Raw genomic sequence first — 21,141 nt, forward strand, 5'->3', positions numbered from 1 at the left:
TCACGGAATTATAGGTGTGTGTCATCATGCCTGACTTCTTGTTTTTAAAAGAACCTCAGGCTGAACCTGTTAGGCCTCACGAGCCACGCTGAAATCTTTTTTTTTTTAATATTTATTTTTTAGTTTTCGGCGGACACAACATCTTTGTTTGTATGTGGTGCTGAGGATCGAACCTGGGCCGCACGCATGCCAGGCGAGCGCGCTACCGCTTGAGCCACATCCCCAGCCCCATGCTGAAATCTTATGCAACTTTATTCTACTTTATATTTTGCATTGCTGGAACCGTATGCCAGGCAAGCACTCTACCATGAGTTTCATCCGCAATCCCACTTTGATTTCATAGAGAATGTTTTCTGCTTTAGGATTCACCTCATTAAACCTTCAATAGCAAATTCCCCCAAATAGACTTCACTGATGGACACACAAAGAACTAGAAAAGCAGCCCTGTGTGTATCCCTGATGTGTGAGTCCTGCCTCCAGGACCCTGAGGACACTGGGCAGCAAGCCTCCTCATACCCGCAACATGATGCGATGCTCAATGTTGAGGAGGATCTTCTTCTTCTCCCTGTAGTCCCGGATGAGGGCATGTAGCGTGTCACAGTGGGGGACCCAGCCAATGAGGCCTGAGTTGGTGGACAGAGGGATGACGGCATATCTCTGGATGCTGGTGCCACAAAAGAACAGGGTCATTTTGTACAAGAAGGGCATATTTATGATCCACTCAGAGCACACAAAGATTTGGTATAGGGTGTACCTGGTACCCAGGTGCTTAACCACTAAGCCATATATCCCTGGTCTTCAAAATTTTTTATTAGGATCTCACTAAGTTGCTTAGGGCCTCACTAAATGCTGAGGCTTACTTTGAACTTATCATCCTCCTGCCTCAGCCTCCCAAACCACAGGGATTACAGGTGTGTGTCACCGCTCTCCACTGCAGACTGTCTTTAATGAGCCCTGCACATGGTTTTTGTGAGAGGGGGAGTGAGCAATACTTGGTGAAGAATACAACATCACAGAAATAGGGTGCTCGTAACATGAAAGCCACTCTGGCCTTCTCATCCTGCCCAACAGACCGGTGGCTCTGGAAGCATCATGTGACTATTATCTGAGATCAGGAGAAAGAAAAGCAACAGGGCCAAGGATAGGAAGGCTCTGGCTGAGCTTACGCTCCACAAGGAGTAACATACTGTATAATCTTGATTAACAGTTTGTATAATCTTGATTATAACATACTGTATAATCTTGATTAACAGTCTGTATAATCTTCATCTCATCTCAAATCACTCCCTTCTGAATTTTTTGGAGCTTGTTAAAGGCATATCCCATGTGGAGACCCTTTCTTCTTGTGTTTGGCAGCCGGGTTACTGATAACCTCCTGCCAGGTTATAACTTATTTGATAAAGGAGCATGGTTCTACGCACAGTCGTAGGAGGGCAAGAAGACTTCTCAAAATTTTGCCATTTCCACAGCACTCTGAATACCTGAGGTTTTTCCGAAGAGATGTCGGGTCATTGGCCAAGAGGGTATTAACCAGGCCGAAGAGCTGCATCACCCGCTCGTCCTGCCGCAGGTCTTCGTGGCCCTTCAGGAGGAACACAAACTCATGGCCGTTGCTGCCTGTAGGGATGGCGGCAACTGTTAGTGCAGAACACAGGTTCTCACACCCGTAGCTGAGACCAGCAGAGTATCCCAAAGATCCCATAGACTACACACACTCTCCCTAATCACAATCCCCTACAAATGGAAAGAACACTCTACAACTGAGGAAACAGCTCTGCTTTTGATGTCTCCCAATGACCAAAGTTGTTTAAATTTTAAAAAAGACTGTTACCAAGGATCAGGAACCGTCATGCAGAGATTATACATTTTCCTTCTCCCTGACCCACTCTGATCTGAAAAGCCCAACTCCTATGGCCCACATCCCTTGGAGTTCTAGCTGGTGTGGCCAATGAGGCACTGGCAGGAAAGGATAGGAAGAGGTGGAGATCAGGGTATTTGCCCCCACACCCTGCCTTGGTCACAGTTCTAGAAGCAGCCATGCCCCTCCACCTGAGCTACAGCTTCTGCTAGCTGGCCTCTCTTCCAAGGCAATAGTTCTTGTTGAGCTCCTTGCCTTTTCAGGTCTGGAGGGGTGGTGGGAAGGACGAGGAACAGCTTATTTGCTCACTTCTCTCAGAAGCAGTTTCTTCACTAAACTTTTTAAATCCAATACGCTGAGAACATGACTGACCATGTTTTCTTTTGTTGTTGTTTGATTTTTAAAATATTTTTTTTTCAGTTATAGATGGATACAAAACTTTTATTTATTTTTACATGGTGCTGAGGACCGAACATGCAAGGGAAGTGCTCTACCACTGAGCCACAACCCCAGCCCTGTGATCATGTTTTTTATTGGAAGATACCAGCTCCTGGAGAGACCACTACCTGTGTACCATGATTGATCAGTGTTGGTGAAAACCATTACACTTGAGAAATGAGCGTCATTAAAAGGGAGAGACCTCAAGAAGCCACCCCAATACACAAGTCTCCCTCAACCATTCCAGGTAGGTATCACTACCCCTAAGCCAAATTCTAGATGCCATGTGTTGAATGTACCTCCCATGAGGATTCACTGCTATTCTAGTTTGTTTGCTTTACACAATTATTTCCCACAAAGGGAGAACATTCAAGAACCCAGATGCTCTTTCTTCAGTGGCATGGAACCTCAAGACTGCATCAGCTGCCTCTGCTGGCTCATTTCAACACCTGCCCACCACCACCAGGGCTCCACACATGAGATCTGGCTTTACTTCAACAGGTACAGCTCTGAGTACACTTGGAGCCATGAAGAGGTCCTGGAAGGGGAGGGCCACTGTCCTCCATTCTTGTCCCAAGAGGTGGGGAGAGTTGTAGCACATGAAAGATTAACAGCTAGAATGGCAGGCCATAATTGCAGAACAGGGGGCAGGGACTCATTCAGGGAGGTAGAAGTGCAGTGATCCTTACCCATGAGAGTCAGCTTCCGGGGCCTCTGCTTGGATGTGATAACTTGCAAAGATGGGGCTATGGACTGAATGCGAATGATTGGCTGGTTGGGGTCATATGTTCCTGGCACAGCCAATTCAAGGTCTCGGCACATCAGAAGTTTTGGGGAAACATACTGCAGCTCTAAGGATGTAAGCTGTGAATAATTACCAAAAAAATTTAGTTAGAAAATTAAACTCCAGGGAGGAATTTAGATATAATTTAGGTCTTTTCCAACAGACTGCCAGAAGCAATTAGTTTTCTACAGGTAAAAGTGAAAGCAGGCTGGGCGCGGAGGCACACGCCTGTAGTCCTAGAGGATCCGGAGGCTGAGACAGGAGGATTGCAAGGTCAAAGCCAGCCTCAGCAATGGGCGAGGTGCTAAGCAACTCAGTGACACTCTGTCTCCAAATAAAATACAAAATAGTGCTGGGGATGTGGCTCACCCTGAGTTCAAAACAAAATCCTGGTACCAAAACAAAAAACAAAAAACAAAAAATCGTGAAACCAGATGCTTAGGATGAGTATCAGGAAGTTCACAGATAATAAGACAGAAAGGACCACCTGAGGAACCTACCTGGGGTAGCTGCTTTGAGATCCGTCTGAACACATGGTAGTAGAGGTCCCAGGCTTGGGTGAGGTCCTTGACGTTCCCTGACTTCATGTACTTCCTGCACCATTCTTGGGCCTCCATTAAATCTCGGCCATATGCCTGAGAAAGAAAGCAGGGCAGATGTGCAAGTGGTCAAAGTGGCCACCAAAATAGGAGCTAAATTAAATGTCTGAGCAGACCACGGAACTCCCCGGGAACAGACTGTGGCCAGAAAGTGCTAGCAGGTGAGCACAAGCAGCTGAGCAGTTCCCCAGTCCTGGAGCTTCCAGATCATAAGCAAGACTTGTTAGGTTAAGGGACGTCAGAGGACAGGTGGGGTGGCCTCTCTTTTGATTTTCCAATTAAAATTTCAGGAGGAGGGTTGGGGCTATGGCTCAGAGGTAGAGCGCTTGCCTAGCACATGCGAGGCCCTGGGTTTGATCCTCAGCACCACATTAAATAAATAAATAAATAAATAAATAAAACAAAGGTATTAAAAAATTTTAGAAACAAAATTTCAGGAGGAGCTAGAAGTGTTCTAAATTATAGAGCTTGTGTAGCATGCATGAGGGGCCTTGGCTTGATTCCCAGCACTGTACCATTAAACAAAAGGAAAGTAAAAAATAAAGAAAAAAATTCAGCACTGTGCTACACTAGTGCCAAGTGCATGGTGGCATATGCCTGTAATCCCAGCAACTTGGGTGGCTAAGGCAGGATTATCACAAGTTTGAGGCCAGCCTTGGCAATTTAGGAGGCTCTAAGCAATTCAGTGAGACCTTGTCTCTAAATAAAAAATAAAAAGTGCTGGGGATGTGGCTCAGTGGTTAAGTGCTCCTGTGTTAAATCACCAGTACAAAAAAGAAACAAAATTATGCAGGTTCTTGAAACTTAGAGACAATTAACTTCTGGTGTTTTTTATCCCTATGACCTCTGCTGGAGTCCTTGTGTTAAGGCAGAAGAAAGGATGGAGGGAAAGGAATCATGTCCTTGGTACTTTCCATCCCATACCTGGTTAAAGGACGTTTCCTTCAGAGTTTGGGGGCCCCGTTCCATCATAGCGTGCAGGGGTTCCAGCACCTCAAACATGCCCTTCACATTCCTCTCCCCGAAGTACAAACGAGATGCCTCTTCCAGGCCTTCGTGCCACATCTCATGCCAGAGGATGGCCACCCGGATCAGCTCCTCGCTCACCTGGATCAAAGCGGGGAAAGAAAAGCACCAGGGATGAACACTCTCAGGAAGTCTGACTTGAGAATTGGAGGGACGCATCTGCTGGGAGAGGGAGTGTGCGGTCCCATGGTGAGGAAGACCCTGGCTGGCTCTGGACTCACCATCATGGCCTGCTGGACCAGGGTGTTGCTGTGCTCACACATGTTCTTCAGAATCTTGTTGGCTGCGTTGTGACGGGCTGTTGTAGTTGACTTGGAAGCCACAGTCAGAGGGTAGATGAGGGCCTGAAGCAAACAGGAACATTTGCAAGAGACACATGTAAAGGAGCCTGAGGGGTTTTCCCTGTACTGGGGACTGACACAGTGGCACTCTATCACTGACTTACAACCCCAGCCTTTTTTTTTTAACTTTTAAAATTTTGAGGCAGGGCCTCTTTAAATTGCCCAGGCTGTCCTTGAACTCGTGATCCTCCTGCCTCAGTGAGTAGATGGGATTACAGGTCTGTGCCACTGTACCCAGACCAATGCAGGTTTTAAGGAGAATGGCAAAAGACATCGTGAAGGTGACATTATCACCATGAGTCTACCACAAAGGAGAGCTCCATCTGGAGGGGACTCTTTCTTTTCAGGATGTTTGCTGGGTCCTTGGGACTACTAGCTGAGTAGACCTTCCTAGGGCTGGGTGGAGCACCTAGCTCCCAGTTCCTGTACTTGTGTTTCTCAAAGGCTGGCCATCAAATCAAAGGTCAGTGATAAGATGAGAAACTGCCCAGGTTCTCCACATACCTGGGGGTGGTACCGACCAATGTCTGTGAGAAGCTGGTGAATGAGGCGTCCCACCAAGGGTCTGGGCGTATCAATTCTTGCAATGAGCTGAGGAATAACCTGGTATTCAAAAAGTCACAGTATGTGGCATGTGAGGTAGGGAAACAACTCTAGTTATTCTTCTAAATGAAGATTGATCCTTACAACTTGTTTGGTTGATACTTTAAGCTCTGAAATGGTTCATTATTTTCAGTTCTCTAAAAGAAACTAAAGAGTATATGTAGTCCAGACTTTGGGTCTAATTTCTGTATTCTTTTTTTATTTTTGTAGTTGTAGATGAACATCTTGCCTTTATTTTGTTTGTTTATTTTTATTTGGTGCTGAGGATCAAACCCAGTGCCTCATACATGTTAAGGCAAGCACTCTGCCACTGCGCCTCAGCCCCAGCCCTGCATTCTTAATATTGTAAACACATGCTGCCTTGCCCTTCTGACCACTGCATGGTTCCAAGAGAAGAACACAGGAGACCGAATCTGGGCCACCCTCACCTGTAACCAAGTATCAATCTGGATTGCTTTCACCCCTTCCACCAAGGCTTCATTGACATCTGGCCAGTGACCATAATCAAACCACAAAGTGAGAACTCTGGAAAAGACAAATGAAAAGTCACATAAAATTTAGTTTTCCAGCTTTTTTTTTCTGTTTTTCATCTCTAAGGCTCTGGAGAAGAGAATCTATGGCTGTGATGAGTGGCGGGGTTCTGGACTGATGTGCAAGGATCATTCTGAGCTCATGAGCATTCCCAGATCATGGCACAAGCTCAGACACGGAAAGATGAGCCAGCGTGACCTAAGAGAACCACAGACTGGGACAAATGAAAAGGGCAACAGGAAAGCCTGGCACTCAGCTGGTCAGAGGCTCACAAATGAGGAGGCCATGGCTGTGCCTGTCATGACTAGCCTCTGGACTGACAATCGGTTTGGGCCAACTGTTCAGACTTGTCAAAGTTGCAGGAGGATTTTTAAAATGTTGCGATGAACAAAAGCCTTGGTCCCTATGTAGTAAACCACATAGACAGCCCTCACTCCACTTCTAGGTTTTTGCAGGTTCCATCCTCCTAAGTGGAATCCGGCCAGCTATCATTCCTCAACCCACAGGTGGAGAAAGGCCCAGAGCCGAGTTTGGGTGTACTGACCAGAGTGGGGAAGGCTTAGATGACCTGGATGTGTGACATGGGTGTCCTGTCATTAGCAGGATCTTCCAGAGTTTCACCCTCCCCTTCCCTGATACCTGAGTGTATCCTGGAGGTTGTTGCCTCGCGACAAGGAGATAGAACGGAAGAAGCCCTGGACGGCCGGGACAGTGTACATCAAGAGGGTTTTGGATAAATCCTGTTGGAATACACACGTGTTAGTGACACTTTTATCTCAGCTTTCTTTTTCCTGTGGTGCTGGAGATTGAACCAAGGCCTTGCACACACTAGGCAAGTGTTCTACCACTGAGCTGAATCCCTGGCCTTTTGCCTCAGCTTTCTCATCTGGATAGTGGGAATAGGTGCATACTAAAAGTACCTCCTTCAAAGGGCAGTTGAGTGTTCAGCCAGTTGTGCATGGAAAGCCTTTTTTGGTGCCTGGAACATGGCAACTGTGTCAGAACTGTCACTGTCTTGGGGTATGGTGGTTTCCTGAACAGAGTGGCAGAGGGTGGGGCTGCAGCTTTGAGTGCTGTTCTCTGGACCTGACGGCTACCTTGGTGCATTTCAGATTGACAGCCCAAGGAGAGGTGGAAGGGAAGACAACAAGGCAAAGATGATCCCCCAGGCCCTGTCCTCAGAGTGGACTTGCAGGTGGACGCTGCCCCCAAACAGGCACAACACAGTTAAGAGAAGGAGCTCATTCTCCAGCACAGGCCATGACAGCCCCCCGGGAGCAGGGTATGGTCTCCTGCACTGCTGCGAAGGTGGCCAGGCAGGGCATCCAGCTCCCCCTCGCACTTCAGAGAAGCCTCGGGCTCCACTGAGCTTGGACTGTTCAGAGGGCTGCGCCTGGCTGGTCCTCAGGAGGAGAGGGGAGCCCACCTCAGTGACTTTCTTCTGCAGAGGGGATGGAGTGGGGCTGTTCTCAGAGCTCTCGGCTTCGCTCTCACTGTTGCTGCCCTCTGTGCTGGCGGCGGCAGCAGCAGTGGCAGCAGTGGTGGCCGCTGTGGTGGTGTTGGTGATGTTGGCCCCACTGGCATGACGCAGTTTCTTCTTCTCGTCGCGGGCTTGGTTCTGGTGTTTGTAGTGCAGCACAGCTTCGAAGTTCATCACTGCCCATGCGTGCCAGGCCTGGGTAGGGCGAGAGCCAGGGGTAGACGCTGGGCTATGACTAACAGCTTTAGTTTTTCCAGCTTTTTTTCTATTTTTCATCTCTAAGTCTCTGGAGAAGAGAACCTATGGCCGTGATGAGTGGCAGGGTTCTGGACTAATCTGCAAGGATCATTCTGAGCTCATAAGCATTCCCAGATCATGGCACAAGCTCAGACACGGAGAGATGAGCCAGCGTGACCTAAGAGAACCACAGACTGGGACAAATGAAAAGGGCAACAGGAAAGCCTGGCACTCAGCTGGTCAGAGACTCACAAATGAGGAGGCCAAAAGTGATGGATGTATGGAAGTTTTCATTTAAACCTTCCAGGTAAAGAAGAAGACTTCCTCGCAAGGGGAAGAACGGGACAGAGGCGCACAGAGGGCAAGCAGTGTCCACAGGAAACAAGCAAAGGACATGCCTGCAGTTTAGGGCACGTGCAGGAGCAAAATGCAGGAAGGCTGGTCAAGTGCCAGGGCAGAGGGCAGAGGAACAGTCACACTAGGTCCAGGGGCCCACTTCTAGGCCCAGGGGCCCACTTCATCTATGGGAAAATGAAGCTTTACTGGGTTTTAAAGTAGACAATATGGATTATTTAAGAGAGCAGATGTTGAGAGGCAGCTGTCACATTTAGGGAGTGGTGGTGAGTCCTAATAAGTCACATGACAGGGGGCAAGGGAAGGCACACACTGAGAGGTATAAGGAGGACCACTTCTGCATGGTACAGAGAGGCTGAGGCAGAGTTTTGACTCAGGGCATTGGAACTCTGCAGTGACGATAGCACATTAAGATAACCCACTAAGAGTTAGACTTTCTGGATAATCAGGAAATTCCCTGTCTACTGCTAAAGATGATAACATAACTGTGCCCATTTTCCCAGTTAAGCAGAGTGGTCTTTACTTGACAAGTTAGAATGCTACAGTGACTCAAGTTCAGTTCCCTAGACCTTCATTTATTCAACACATGCCTCTTATATATGGAGGTGCCAGGCACTGACCTGGGGTCAAGGTGAACAAGACCAAAATGCTGGCATGCACACCATACTATGGGGATTGATGGTACAAGACCTAGAACCAAAGGAACCCATACTAGAAAATGCTTTTAAAAACTAAAACCAATTTGCCTGGAAGCAGGTTTTTCCTTGTGATCTGTATTTTTCTAAAGGGTGAATGATAGGTAACTAGTCAGCAAGACCCCTACTAAACCTCACTGGACTCACTTCTTTGGCTTTTGACATGCAGCTGTCCTTGAGAGACAAGTAATTCTCCTATTACAGAAGGGGCATTTTTGGATCATCAAGAAGCATGCTTAGACAAGGAGAGCTTTTTATTGTGAACTCTTCTGTGGCTTTCAGATGCAAGTTTTGACCCCAGAGGGATTAATTCACAAAGTATTAGTAAGTTAAGGAGATTCTGGAAAGAAATCGATGATATATGCTATGTTAAGCAGGAGGCCCTTTGGAAAAGATATTTAAAAAATGAGAATGTGAGCTCTTGCCAAGGATGTACTTCCAAGACTCCCCTGTACCAGCCAGTCACATCTTTTGTACATTTCTATTTGTCCTTTTGAAAAGTTTCCTGTAATATAACAGGATGTTACCCAGATCTTTCCAATAAAAACAAAGAAAGTTAATTTCTTAGCTGAGGAGTAGCCGAGGATGGAGATCAGAAAGGAGCTGGGAAGGAACAGATTACCCAGGGGGAAGATAAAGTTCCTGAGATTAACTGTGTGTCCAGATGCTCCTAAGAAAACAAGCAGCTAAGAAGTGAAAAGACAGCAGCAGCCCAGTGCCACACATAGGACACGGCGCGATGCCTACTTCTCAAGGGAGGAATCAATGAAATGTGTAAGGGAAATGCAGGCTCCTCGGGCCTTTTTTTTCTTTTTTGATTTTTTAGTTGTACATGTACGCAGTATCTTTATTTTGTTTATTTATTTTTATGTGGTGCTGAGGATTGAGCCCAGGGCCTCACGTGTGGGAGGCAAGTGCTTTACCACTGAGCTACAAACCCAGCCACTTCCTTGGGCCTCTTGACAGGCTCCAGTCACTTGGCTCCCAGGGGCCAGGCTGAAGGGTCCTGCCAGGTGGCTGTGCCCTGCCCCCCTCACCTTGTACCAGCTGCGGTCATGCTCAGTGGCGGCGCTGTAGTACTGCAGCACTTTGGGGATGGTGCTCTCATTAATGCCCTGGAGGTTCAGCTGCCACTCCCCGAGTTTCAGGAAACACCTGAAAAGAGAAGCAAGCCCCCATGTTGCTCCTTCTCCCTAAGAGCCCTCCTGAGGGGGACAACAAACTACCAGGGGTGCCTTTCCACCTTTCTGGTATCTATTCTCCCTGTCAAGAGGCAACCCAAAGGAACCAGCAGAATGTTCAACCATGTGGAAGGAAGGAGACAGGGTCTGGGAACAGGTTTTCAGGTACCATCTTTTCTTCTGATCTCTGTGTTTCAATGACAGTATAACCCAGGAACCTGGTAAAGGTACGTCTGCATGGACCTATCTAGCCCAAATCCAATTTTCATGGGGAACAGCTGTTGAGTTATTTTTCCTATTGACTGCCTACGGCTTCTCCCTTACTCTTCCCCCTCCCTCCCTTTGTTAAGGTGGTGACGGCACCAGCTGGCGTTTGCACCTGCTGATGTGCTGCAGGCACTGCTCTCAGTGCTTGACGCTGTGGCCTTTCCATAAAGCCACACACCTTTCACCACCCTAGGAAACAGGTACTCTTCCTATCTTCCAGAGAGGTTAAACAGTTTATCTAAAGTCAAATTTATCCACACTTCAAATTAGCAGTGTACCTGGCACCTGAAAACAAAAAGTCTAACCCTAAAGCCAGACACCAGGAGAGGATAGCACTTGGGCTGAGTGCCCTTGAGCTGCTGAACCCTGGGAAAATGAGTGGGGACTATGGAGCACCGCAATCTGATGGCTGCCTGGGATCCCTACTGCAAAAGGTGAGAGGTATGGGCAATAGGCCCCCCAAGGAGCCTGAATGTGTCCTCACTGCAGAAGCTGCTGGCATGGCAGGGGCATGGTCCTCACCGGGCCATGAGCTTGTGCAGCTCCTGCTTATGCTGCTGGTCCTCAGTGGCAATGGCATGCTGGGCCTGCTGCTGCATGGTCTGGACAAAGTGCTGCATGTGCTGGAAGGCATCGATCTGTGGCAGGACAAAGGCGCAGAGAGCCACTTGGCATGTGGCAGAAGCTTGCAGGCACACAAGTCAATCCACACCAAACAGAATATCCTAGAACACAGGATGCTGTTGGGAGAGGGCCAGGCTTTTCCAGAACATTCATGATTCATTCAGCTTAAGTCTTAGCTCTCCTCTGCCAACTGTAATTACCAGTTTAACAAGTCCTGGAAGAGCCACATGTCTGGCTATCCCAAATAATAACTCATGTGGAGTGATCTGAACAAGTGCTTACTTAACTATCAATATACTGCCCTGAGGGAATCAGACTCATGGGAAACTGTCTCAGGCTAGTAAAACCTTGGTATTTGTTTACAAAGCTATGGTGCCCTGGCTGCTTCAGCAGAGCAAAAATTACAGATTTAAAAAAAAACAAACAGATGGAACCCCTGGTACCTGAATAAGAACAGAGAAGGAGTAAAGGCCCTCAAGTGCTTAGTGGAAGAAGATGACACTAGGTAAGCAGCCACCCAGGGACAGGGGGCTTGGGAACAGAATCTTCAGAGAATCCTCTTGCAGTCCCGTCTACTTTTCCCTCTACTGCTACCATGGGGTCTGACTCAGTGAGCAGTGGCATGTGAGTTACCAGGGACCAGACAGCTGTACCAGGAAAAGCAGCACAGGCCTCAGATCCGGAAGTACTACACGAGCCCACTGTGCCCAGACCTGCCAGCATCTTGACAAATTCAGTCTGTACCTTCTTTTAACAGACTTCTAGGATGGAGACAAAATGCATAAACGTCTAAAGCTCATATGGAGAATGGTAAAATCTAAATCCACTAACATAGGAGAAGAAACATTATGTGAGAGAACGTGAAAAAGGATATGTGTTCTTTGTTATACAAGGAGGGGATCCACTTTTTCAAGAATAATAGGTCTCCTTATGGTAAATTGTATAAGAAGTTTTTTTGTTTTTGTTTTTGTTTATAGAACTCAGAATCAATTGGTTTCAAGATACAGGGTTTGACCCCAAGCTGGAATGACATGACCCTGTAACAAGCAGCTCATGCCTGAGGACAGGACAGACACTGGTTCCCACAGTGAATAAGACACCTGTCTCCCACAGCATCTGCCTTCACAGAGTTCCACTTCTCACCAACAGCTTAGAAAAAGAACTACATAGCATTCCCCCACCTGGGAAGTGATACCTGTCCTTTAGGTTTTCTTCTAGGAGTCCTACACTGGCCAGATTTATATCTGATTAAAAACAAAAACAAAAAACAAAATGAAAGTGAAAGCAACACTAAAAAGGTCAGCCACTAAAAAGGGGACCATGAGTGCGGCTGTCAAGCAGGCAGGAGCAACCCTAGGAGCTCTGAAGCCAGGTGCTTTTTAGAGCCCAAACACTATGTGTTGCTGACAATCCAGACAGGGCGTAAGCTCTTTTTGGAGCTTAACAAGGAGCTGAACAAAAAATAAATGGCCCAAACTGGGGAATCTAGGTTTGGGTGTGAAGCCTAAGATAAAAATTTTATCTAGCAGGGGAGAATCTGCTACCTTTTTACTCCATAGCATGAGGCAACTTATTTTATACTTTTTGCAGTACTAGGGGTTGAACTCAGGGGTGCTCTAGCATTGACTTACATCCCAGCCCTTTTTATTTTACTTTGAGACAGGATTTTGCTAAGTTGTTTAGGTGTCCTTGAACTTGTGATCCTCCTGCCTTGTGATCCCAAGTTGCTAGGATTAACTTATGTGCCACCAACTTATTTTTAAGGAACTGAATATACTCTACCTAAAACTTCTTTTCTCCATCCCAAAGAAATGAAGAGGGGAAAATGATTCTTTCCATCTTATAAATGAAGGACCCAGTCACTTGGAAGAAAGAGCTTTCTCAGGCCCACAGGACTGAGGCTGGGCACAGTCCTCTGGTTCTTGAGAGCACTATGTCTGGGTGGTTTGTGGGCTGGAAAGACCTTAGCCAGTGAGATTTCACGCATGGCCCTCCCATCTCTGGATTCCACGGTGGAATCACGCACCCAGCTGTCCCTGATGCCTTCCTGCAGGCAGGGTCTGCTTCCCCCCAGGACATCGCATTTGCTGTACCACCCTGTTTACAGTGCAAGAGAGCAAGGCACAATCACCAAACTTTCTCCAAGTAGCTCCTGGACCATGAAGAAGTGATGCTGCCAGATCTAGGCTTGAAGTCCCAGCACCTAGCTTTAAAAAGGTTTTTAAATTTTTAATTTCTCCAGAACTTGGTCTCCTAAGAAAAGGCCATATTCTGTGGAGAAGTTGGACTTGGGCATATATTGAGAGAAGCCACTCCTGAATTGAGTCACCACCCAAAAGTCTTCTTCTGCCACTTTCGGCAAGACAGTCAAAGACTTGGAGGCTGTACACAGAAGGAAACCAGACTATCCAGATTCACCACCTTCTGTTTTTCTCCTTAACCTGGAGAGGTCAGGACTGAATCAGAAATGCTCTGGCCTGAATGGCTCACATAGCTTGAAAAATAAAACAACAATAACAAAATCCCAAATATACACTTTAGAAGGAAACTCAGGTCATTAGTAATGAGGTAAATCCCAGTTAAAGACCAGGGTCTTAGAGAAGGCTGTTGATACCACTTTAGGTGACACTGAGCCAACCATTCACAGAAGCCAAATCCTAGGCCCAGTCTGAGGACCCTTGGGCATGCCTTCTCCAGGCAACCCTGTTTTTTTTTTTTTTTTAATATTTTAAAATATTTAAATATTTTATTTTTTTTTGAGAATTTTAATATTTATTTTTTAGTTATCAGCAGATACAACATCTTTGTTTTGTATGTGGTGCTGAGGATCGAACCCGGGCAGCACGCATGCCAGGCGAGCGCGCTACCACTTGAGCCACATCCCCAGCCCAAAATAAATATTTTAAATATTTATTTTTTTAGGTGTAGATGGATACAACACAATGCCTTTATTTTTATGTGGTACTGAGGATCGAACTTGGGTTCCACCCGTGCTAGGTGACCGCTGAGCCACAATCACAGCCCCTCTAGACAACTCTGTTTTAACCACCCTTTCCACAGCCTCAGCTCTGCTGGGGACCACAGTGGGGAGGGGAGGCCAGCATAGGTACTCTCCTACCCTGAGGGCATACATTTTGTTAGTCACCAACATCACCCAGGGAGATTTGTCAAAAAAAACCAAAAACAAAACAAATACCAAGAGCCAAATCTGTTTCCCAGCATGCCCTGCATGCTGCTGCTTTTGAATCCAAATTGATGATACAAAAGGTGACCAGAAGTCTGGAAACCAAACTGGTCTTACGAAAGATTTAGTCTATTTTCACAAATATGCTACCCTTGTTTTGAACAGCCTATCTTCTCTTCAGGGACAGAAACTGTGCTTTTTCTATGATTCAGCACTTTCTGGATACACACTCATTGGTTTGGTCAAGGCATGCGGATATCTCCTCGACCGTGACTCACAGGGTGAAGTCAGGAAGAGACTGCCTGTCATCGTGGATAGGTGGTTTTGACCCTGGCTCCTTTTTGGCCTTTAGGGAGGCAGCGAGATTAGATGAGTGTTCTGAAGGTGGGCCCTGGTGGCTGGACGTGGGTACAGACCTTGCGAGCGCTCTTCCACATGTTCTTCATGTAGGCATAGGTCACCTGAGGGTGGACTGTGGGCAGAGGATGGTCGAGCTGCCGAGACGGATCAACTCCCAGGAGCAGCACTAAGGTTTTATGAGCAAGAGCCTTAAGAACAAGACAGGCCAGGTTATGAACAGAACCAAAGCAGGCGTAGCACCCGCCACATGGTGGGGGAACTCACCAGCCTGCCGCTCTTGCCACACAGGCTGGCGTACTTGAGCCAGGTTCTCATGTCCTCATGAGGACTGACCACGAGGGACCGCACCATAAGGATTTTCTGCCAGTCCTCCACGATACGCTGGCAGCCCTGGACATACAGAGGGGAGGGTTAGACACGTCCTGCTCTAGCTCACTCCCCACAAGCCACAGCAAAATCGACTCTCAAACAAAAAGGAGACTCATTAATATAATCTCAACTTTCTCAAGTTAAAAGCACTGGGAGTTGAAATACTTGTTAAGAACTTCTCAACAATTCGAGAAGCAGTAGGGTGTGGGGTCTAGAGTTTGAATTCTGGCTCTGCCACTTGCTATGTGACTTTGGGCAAGTTACTAACCTCCCTGATTGATCTCTAGGGTGGAATAAAAATAGTATCAACCTCACAGGGATATGGTGAGGATTAAACAAATTAAATTATTTTCAATTTCTTTTGTGGATTGTGAAAAATACATTAATATTTTGCTTTAGTCTTTGATTGAAGATGACTATCACTGACAAAAAAATTAAATTTGAAATGTATTGTTCAAAATTCAAAAGACTAAGTGTATAAGAAGTTCAAGTAAATTTTCAAATGATCCTGTTTGTAAGTTGGTGATGTTTATAATTCTGAGGTTATGAAAACCTAAGTCTGGGATATCCTGAATGTTGGCCTTCTTTATTTCAGTACATATAGAAGGAAAAGTGCCTCATTAATTTACACATTTCTTTGTAATCAGAAAAAATAGAGTGAATTAATTATTATCAAAGGGGCTAAGTTCATTTTATATCAAATTACTGCTAGGAGTAAAGGCAACTTTTCCTTTTTTCACCCTTGCTAGTAAGAAGGAAGGGAAATGGGTTCCTAAGATGTCAGGCAAATTCCACAAATCTATGGAGCTGCTCTCCCTCTCTCTCTTTTTTGGTACCAGAGATTGAATCCAGAAGTGCACCGCTGAGCCATATCCCCAAACCCCTTTTTTATGTCGCAGGTTTTTTTTTGTGTGTGTGTGCGCGCCAGGGGCACTTGACCACTGAGCCACATCCCCAGCCCTATTTTGTATTTTATTTAGAGAGAAGGTCTCACTGAGTTGCTTAGCGCCTCACTTCTGCTGAGGCTGGCTTTGAACTTGTGATCCTCCAGCCATAGCCTCCCAAGCCGCTGGGATTACAGGCGTGCACCACTGTGCCAGGCTTTACATTGCATTTTCAGTCAGGGTCTTGCTAAGTTGCTTAGGGCCTCACTAAATTGCTAAGGCTGGCCTTAAACTTGCAGACCTCCTGCTTCAGCCTCTTGAGTTGCTGGGATTATAGGCGTGCACCACGCCCAGCCCATGGAGTTTTCTCTATAGTGATAAAACTGAAAGTCTAACAGTGATCTCCAGATTTCAGATTTGACAGGATGTTGTCTTGAGCCTGACCTGAGAACCTAAGGCAAGAGGACATGTGGTGCAGCTGAGGCTGACCTCTCAAGCTGCCCTGTGGCAGACACTGGTTGGGGATTTTAATTTAAATGTCTTGGCCACAAATGGCAGTCTTCCAGCCCAGGCAGCTCATGGAGTGTTTTGACAGCAAGCCATCCATGAGAGCCAATTTCCCCCACAGAGTCATGCTTTATTTTCAGCCTGGATAATACGCTTTCCATCCCATGAACACAATGATTTGGAAAGTTAGGGGAGCAGAAAAAAGTACACTGAGTGATTGTTTTGGTTACTTCTCACTAACGACTAGTTTGTCCCAGGTGCTGAAAAACTTTGGCTCCCTGGGATCCAAAAGAGCATCTTGTTGTCTCAAGACAGGACAGTTCTGAAGGCTTAAGGTGATGATGCTGACCTGAACTCATGAAGTCAGGCAGGAGCCTCTCCTTCCCAGGACTCATTCCATCCATCTCCCTTCCAACTCTGTAAGTCCCACTTGTTAGAATATCTGAAGATTCATCAGATCTCTGATTTGGAAATTCTTCACTCTACGATAGGCACTTAAGAAAACCAGGGTGTGTACAAGTGGGAAATGCTTGCTTTGTGGAATTCTTTCTGGTGCCCAGGAGACAATTTTCCATCAAAACATTCACTGGGCATTTCATAAATACTAATAAAACATGTAAAAGAACTGTGTGTGCCTATTTCAGAGCCATAAATGACTTGATTCGTAAGATGTTCCTTTGCCCACTGCTCTTTCCTACCCAGTGGAATGTGCCCTGAGCTTCCTAGGCAGGAATGTGGCTTTGAGTCAAAAGGCTTGTCACAGCCTACTGAAAAGCTTGGAAGCACAAACCTTGACTGGTCTGGAGAGAGCATTTGGAACTAGGTGTGGATCTGGTCAAGAGGAAACCACCTATTGGGGGTGGGGGTGCTGAATATGAGAAGCAGGGGACTGACAGTTTCTAGAGCAGTAAAGGTACTTTGTGTTGTCTCTCTCTTTCTTTCTTTCCCTCTCTCTCTCTCTCTCTCTCTGGTGCTGGGGAACAGAACCCAAGGCCTCATACAAGGAGACAAGCACTCTACCACTGAGTTACCCTGCCAAGCCCACTCTCTCCCTTCCTACCTACTCAAGGAGGAGGAGGACTGCTATTTTTTCCAAGGGTACTTGAGACTGCAGACTTCCAGGTCTGGAGTCGACAGTTCCTCAGGCTACAATGACCAGAATGCTGCACTAAAACTCTAAGACAGTCCTTGGAAAAATTCTTCTACAAGGGGAAACTAGTAGAAAAGTCTGATCAAGAGGCTAGGTTGACTGCAACTTGGCAGGAGATAGTGAAGGAACACATTGGACAATCTGTTTAAACAGAGGGATGGGGCCTGGCAGGAGGCTGCACACTTATAATCCCAGCTACATGGGAGGTTGAGGCAGAAAGAGCACAAGTTGGAGGATGACCTTAGTAGTAGCTCAGAGAGACCCTGCCTCAAAACAAAATTTTTAAAGAGGGTTTAAGTGGGAGCTCAGTGGTCGAGGGTCCATGAGTTCTGTCCCCAATTAAATAAAACAAGGAAAAAAAAAAAAGCTGCCAGATGCTGGGGGCCAGTACATGTGTTTAGATACTGATTCTCAGCTTTGGTTGCAGGGGGCCATCTGGGAGCTAAAGACACCAATCCTGTGTCTACTCCCAGAAATGGTGACTTCATGGGCCTGGGCATCAGGATTTTTAAAAGCTCTCCTAGTGATCACACTGTGCAGTGAAGGTTAAGAACCACTGATTTTGAGGTTCTGATTCCCAGTTGGTTGCTCAGAGTGTCACTTATTAAGGATGTTTTCTTTGATTCCTAGAGAAGTTGGAGGAGGCTGGAAAACTGGTCATTCTCCCACAGCCGACATTTAGGTGAAGAGCCTTGAGTGCTCTGCTCAGCATAGGAGGCAGGAAAACTCATGGAGTGAGCACAGGAGGTGTGGGGCACAAGGGCCCCCAAGAGCCCTCAGCGGGACAGGAGGGTGAACTGGGGCATCTCCAGGCTCACCTGCAGTCTCTCCCACCAGATCTGGCGGATGATCTCTCGTCGCTCAGGGACAAGTTTGTACTGGATAACCTCCTCCAGCTCAGAGAGCATGTGGCAAGAAACCATGGCCTGATGAAAGCAAAGCACATTCCAACCTAATTACTGAAGGAGCAATCCAGAGGTGGGGTTAACGTAACAACCCTGGCATCTGGGTTTCCACCGACCCGGGCATACAAGCTTGTTCCCAGTAACCTGTGACATCTTTACTAGTTCACTCTGAAAACAGAGCTGAGATAAGCTTCCAAAATGACAAAGCGTGGCGTGTACACCACTCACCCCATAGGCCCGACTGTAACTCTCTCCCGCCATGGCAGTTAGCTCAGCATCCAGCAGGTCCCGGGCCTTGTCAATGCACTAGGAAAAAAACAAAGAACACTGGCCCTGGGCTCTCGACTTGGGCACTTACAATTCTTTTAGGACTTTCCAGCTAGCTGCAACTTACTTAAATGTTAGTCATGAAGATAACAATTTACCAGAGAAGGGAAGAGACCTCTTCCTAGATCTGAATGGCTTAGAGGGTAGAAATGCATGGTGTCCCAAACCTTAAACTCTAAGGAAACATTCACAGTCTTGGGCGGTGAGGGCAAGGGCAGATGTACTGTGAAGCAGAATCGCTGTGTTCTTGCATCGCACGAGGACGTCTGTGACCTGGCTTCTTTCATCTTCCCTTGCAGGGCATGCCTGTGAACCACTCAGCACACTGCCAAGCTCCAGCTGGTCACCTCTGGCTTCAAACTTCCCGTCCTCACCATGGAGCCCTCTGTGAGCCCCTCCAGGGGATGCGGCCTCTTAGAAGGCCTAAGTCTGGATTCCTGTCACAGACATCAGCCTGGGGATGCCACAGGACTGCAGTTTGAAATTTCCTGTGCTGCCAATTAAAACCTCACGTGGAGCTATTACCTTTTTGAATGTGTAGGGCTAAATGGCATCTCTGTCCCTGAAGTACTCAGATATCTGAGCACCTTGTGTAAGACAGTCTGGAGCCTCACAGGGCAGATATGATTGCTTCCCTGGAAGGCATTCAAGGAACACCACCCTGCATGGCCAGAAGACTCTCGTAACGGCCTCTGCTACTACGGAGATTGCTGGCTCTCTGATTCTTCCTTTGGTGAAACACCTTCTCTCTACTATAAGGAGTGCTAAGTCTAGTTGATAAAAAGGTGCAGCAATGATCCAAGAAGCTAACTCCCAAAGCCACGGCAGCAGAACAGACAAACGCCCCAGCTGATGTGCTGGCATCTTCTCAGTAAACTCTGTGAATTATGACCCAGAGACAAGCGTGCTCTCGAGCTAAAGTACATGAGTCTGTTTACACTGGTGCCTGTGCCCAAGAGTACTGAGGGATAGCCTTTGCTCTGCTGGAAGGTGCAAGGACGTGTAGGTTTTCACCTGTTGTGCCAAGGAGAAGAGGTCCTGATGGAGTGCCAGCACAGCTCTATAAAACGCCCCATCATGGGTGTCCCGAGGTATCATGCAGGTGTACTCTTCCATGCTGTCCCACTGACCTAGTGCACACATAAGAAAGCATCAGGGTGGTCAGCAGGCTGGGCTAAAGGCAGTGTCTCAAATAAACCTTGCCATCCTACTTTCCTTTTGCTTGGGGTGCAAACAAACCAAATTAACTTGAGCCGGATGCACCCAAATCCTACAGAGGCCCTCTATATGCTGTGCAGGTTGATTTAACAAACACAGCTACATCTGTCTTAAAACCGGATTCCACTACTGCCCCAGGGAACTCCTGAAAGACAGAGAAAGTGCGTGGGCTGCACCTCATTAACCTGAGAACTCTGGCAGGCTCTCTGGGCAAGATGAAATTGCTTCCTTCCCTACTAGTGATGCCCCGTTCAGGGCAATGCTACACTGGGAAATTATATTTTTCTCTAAGTAACTGAAAATGGCCATTATACAGACAGGGGACAGGACTAGACAAATAGTTTGCCCATTTCACTCTGGCAGTATCTTTGCCTCAGGAGGGAGGAGGTAAATATTTTAAGAGGCTGTTCTAACAGAAAGGTGGCCGGGTCACAGTGTAGTGGTCTGTGTCAAGTCAGACTGGGGAGATGGCAGCCTCCAAGCCCAGGCATTCACTTCCCCTGGGGGGCGGTGAGCTCGCATGAAGTCCAGGACTGCCAAGACCATCTGCAGAAAAGGGGGAGCCTCATTAGCTGCAGGCTGCAGGGCTACCCATTTTACAAGGCCTGTCCATTCTGGATGCCTCTGGGCAGATGCAAATAGCAAAGGATGACTCCTCAGGAAGCAATTTGTTTTTGAAAGATGTTCCAATCCAGCCAAGAGCCCATGACAGGAAAGAATATAAGCTCTGTGACTCAAGAGGGATAGAGTGGAGGTGGCGGATGTGTCACCTGCCTCTAGACTCCAAGCTTTCATCTGGCACATTCTATGGAAACTTTCCCTTCTCATCAAGAACATCTCTGGAACATGCACTGTCAAGCCTCTCAGCTGGGGCCTGGCATTAGGAAGCTACACAACTGTAGGAATTAAAAGGAGGTTTCTGGATTATAATACTCCAGGAGAAGGGATAAAGTGGGCAAGTGCAGGCAGCAGGGAGAACAAAGAAAACAAAATGGTCAAAATATTTGTAATTGTTGGAGAAGATAAAGGGCAAACATTATACCCTTCTCTCCATGTCTATATATGTTGGGAAAGTTCTAGAATAAATGGCAAAAAAAAAAAAAAATAAATAAATAAAACAAGAGATAAACAAATGCCTTCTCCCTTTATTCCTGTCTGGGGCAAAGACATCTTGGGTGGTGCTCTAACAGCCATACTGGACCATGAGGTAGCAGAGCAT

At 46.9% G+C, this 21,141-nt stretch overlaps 1 protein-coding gene across 1 annotated transcript in view; it reads right to left on the reverse strand.

Moving 5' to 3' along the window:
- Mtor (mechanistic target of rapamycin kinase) overlaps nt 1-21,141 on the reverse strand; it is a 117,128-nt gene that overhangs the window by 12,703 nt on the left and 83,284 nt on the right. Inside the window, exons 32-48 of the mRNA XM_027947615.2 lie at nt 19,719-19,834; nt 18,606-18,683; nt 18,291-18,398; nt 14,827-14,952; nt 14,619-14,750; nt 10,917-11,032; nt 9,984-10,101; nt 7,607-7,855; nt 6,820-6,920; nt 6,078-6,174; nt 5,551-5,649; nt 4,927-5,049; nt 4,604-4,786; nt 3,581-3,715; nt 2,986-3,160; nt 1,482-1,617; nt 517-664 (exon numbers count right to left, since the gene is read on the reverse strand). Coding sequence (XP_027803416.1) covers nt 517-664; nt 1,482-1,617; nt 2,986-3,160; nt 3,581-3,715; nt 4,604-4,786; nt 4,927-5,049; nt 5,551-5,649; nt 6,078-6,174; nt 6,820-6,920; nt 7,607-7,855; nt 9,984-10,101; nt 10,917-11,032; nt 14,619-14,750; nt 14,827-14,952; nt 18,291-18,398; nt 18,606-18,683; nt 19,719-19,834 — 2,240 coding nt within the window. The remainder of the gene's footprint in view (nt 1-516; nt 665-1,481; nt 1,618-2,985; nt 3,161-3,580; nt 3,716-4,603; nt 4,787-4,926; nt 5,050-5,550; nt 5,650-6,077; nt 6,175-6,819; nt 6,921-7,606; nt 7,856-9,983; nt 10,102-10,916; nt 11,033-14,618; nt 14,751-14,826; nt 14,953-18,290; nt 18,399-18,605; nt 18,684-19,718; nt 19,835-21,141) is intronic.

This window comes from Marmota flaviventris, chromosome 10 (assembly GCF_047511675.1).
Source record: "Marmota flaviventris isolate mMarFla1 chromosome 10, mMarFla1.hap1, whole genome shotgun sequence".
Taxonomy (NCBI): Eukaryota; Metazoa; Chordata; class Mammalia; order Rodentia; family Sciuridae; genus Marmota; species Marmota flaviventris.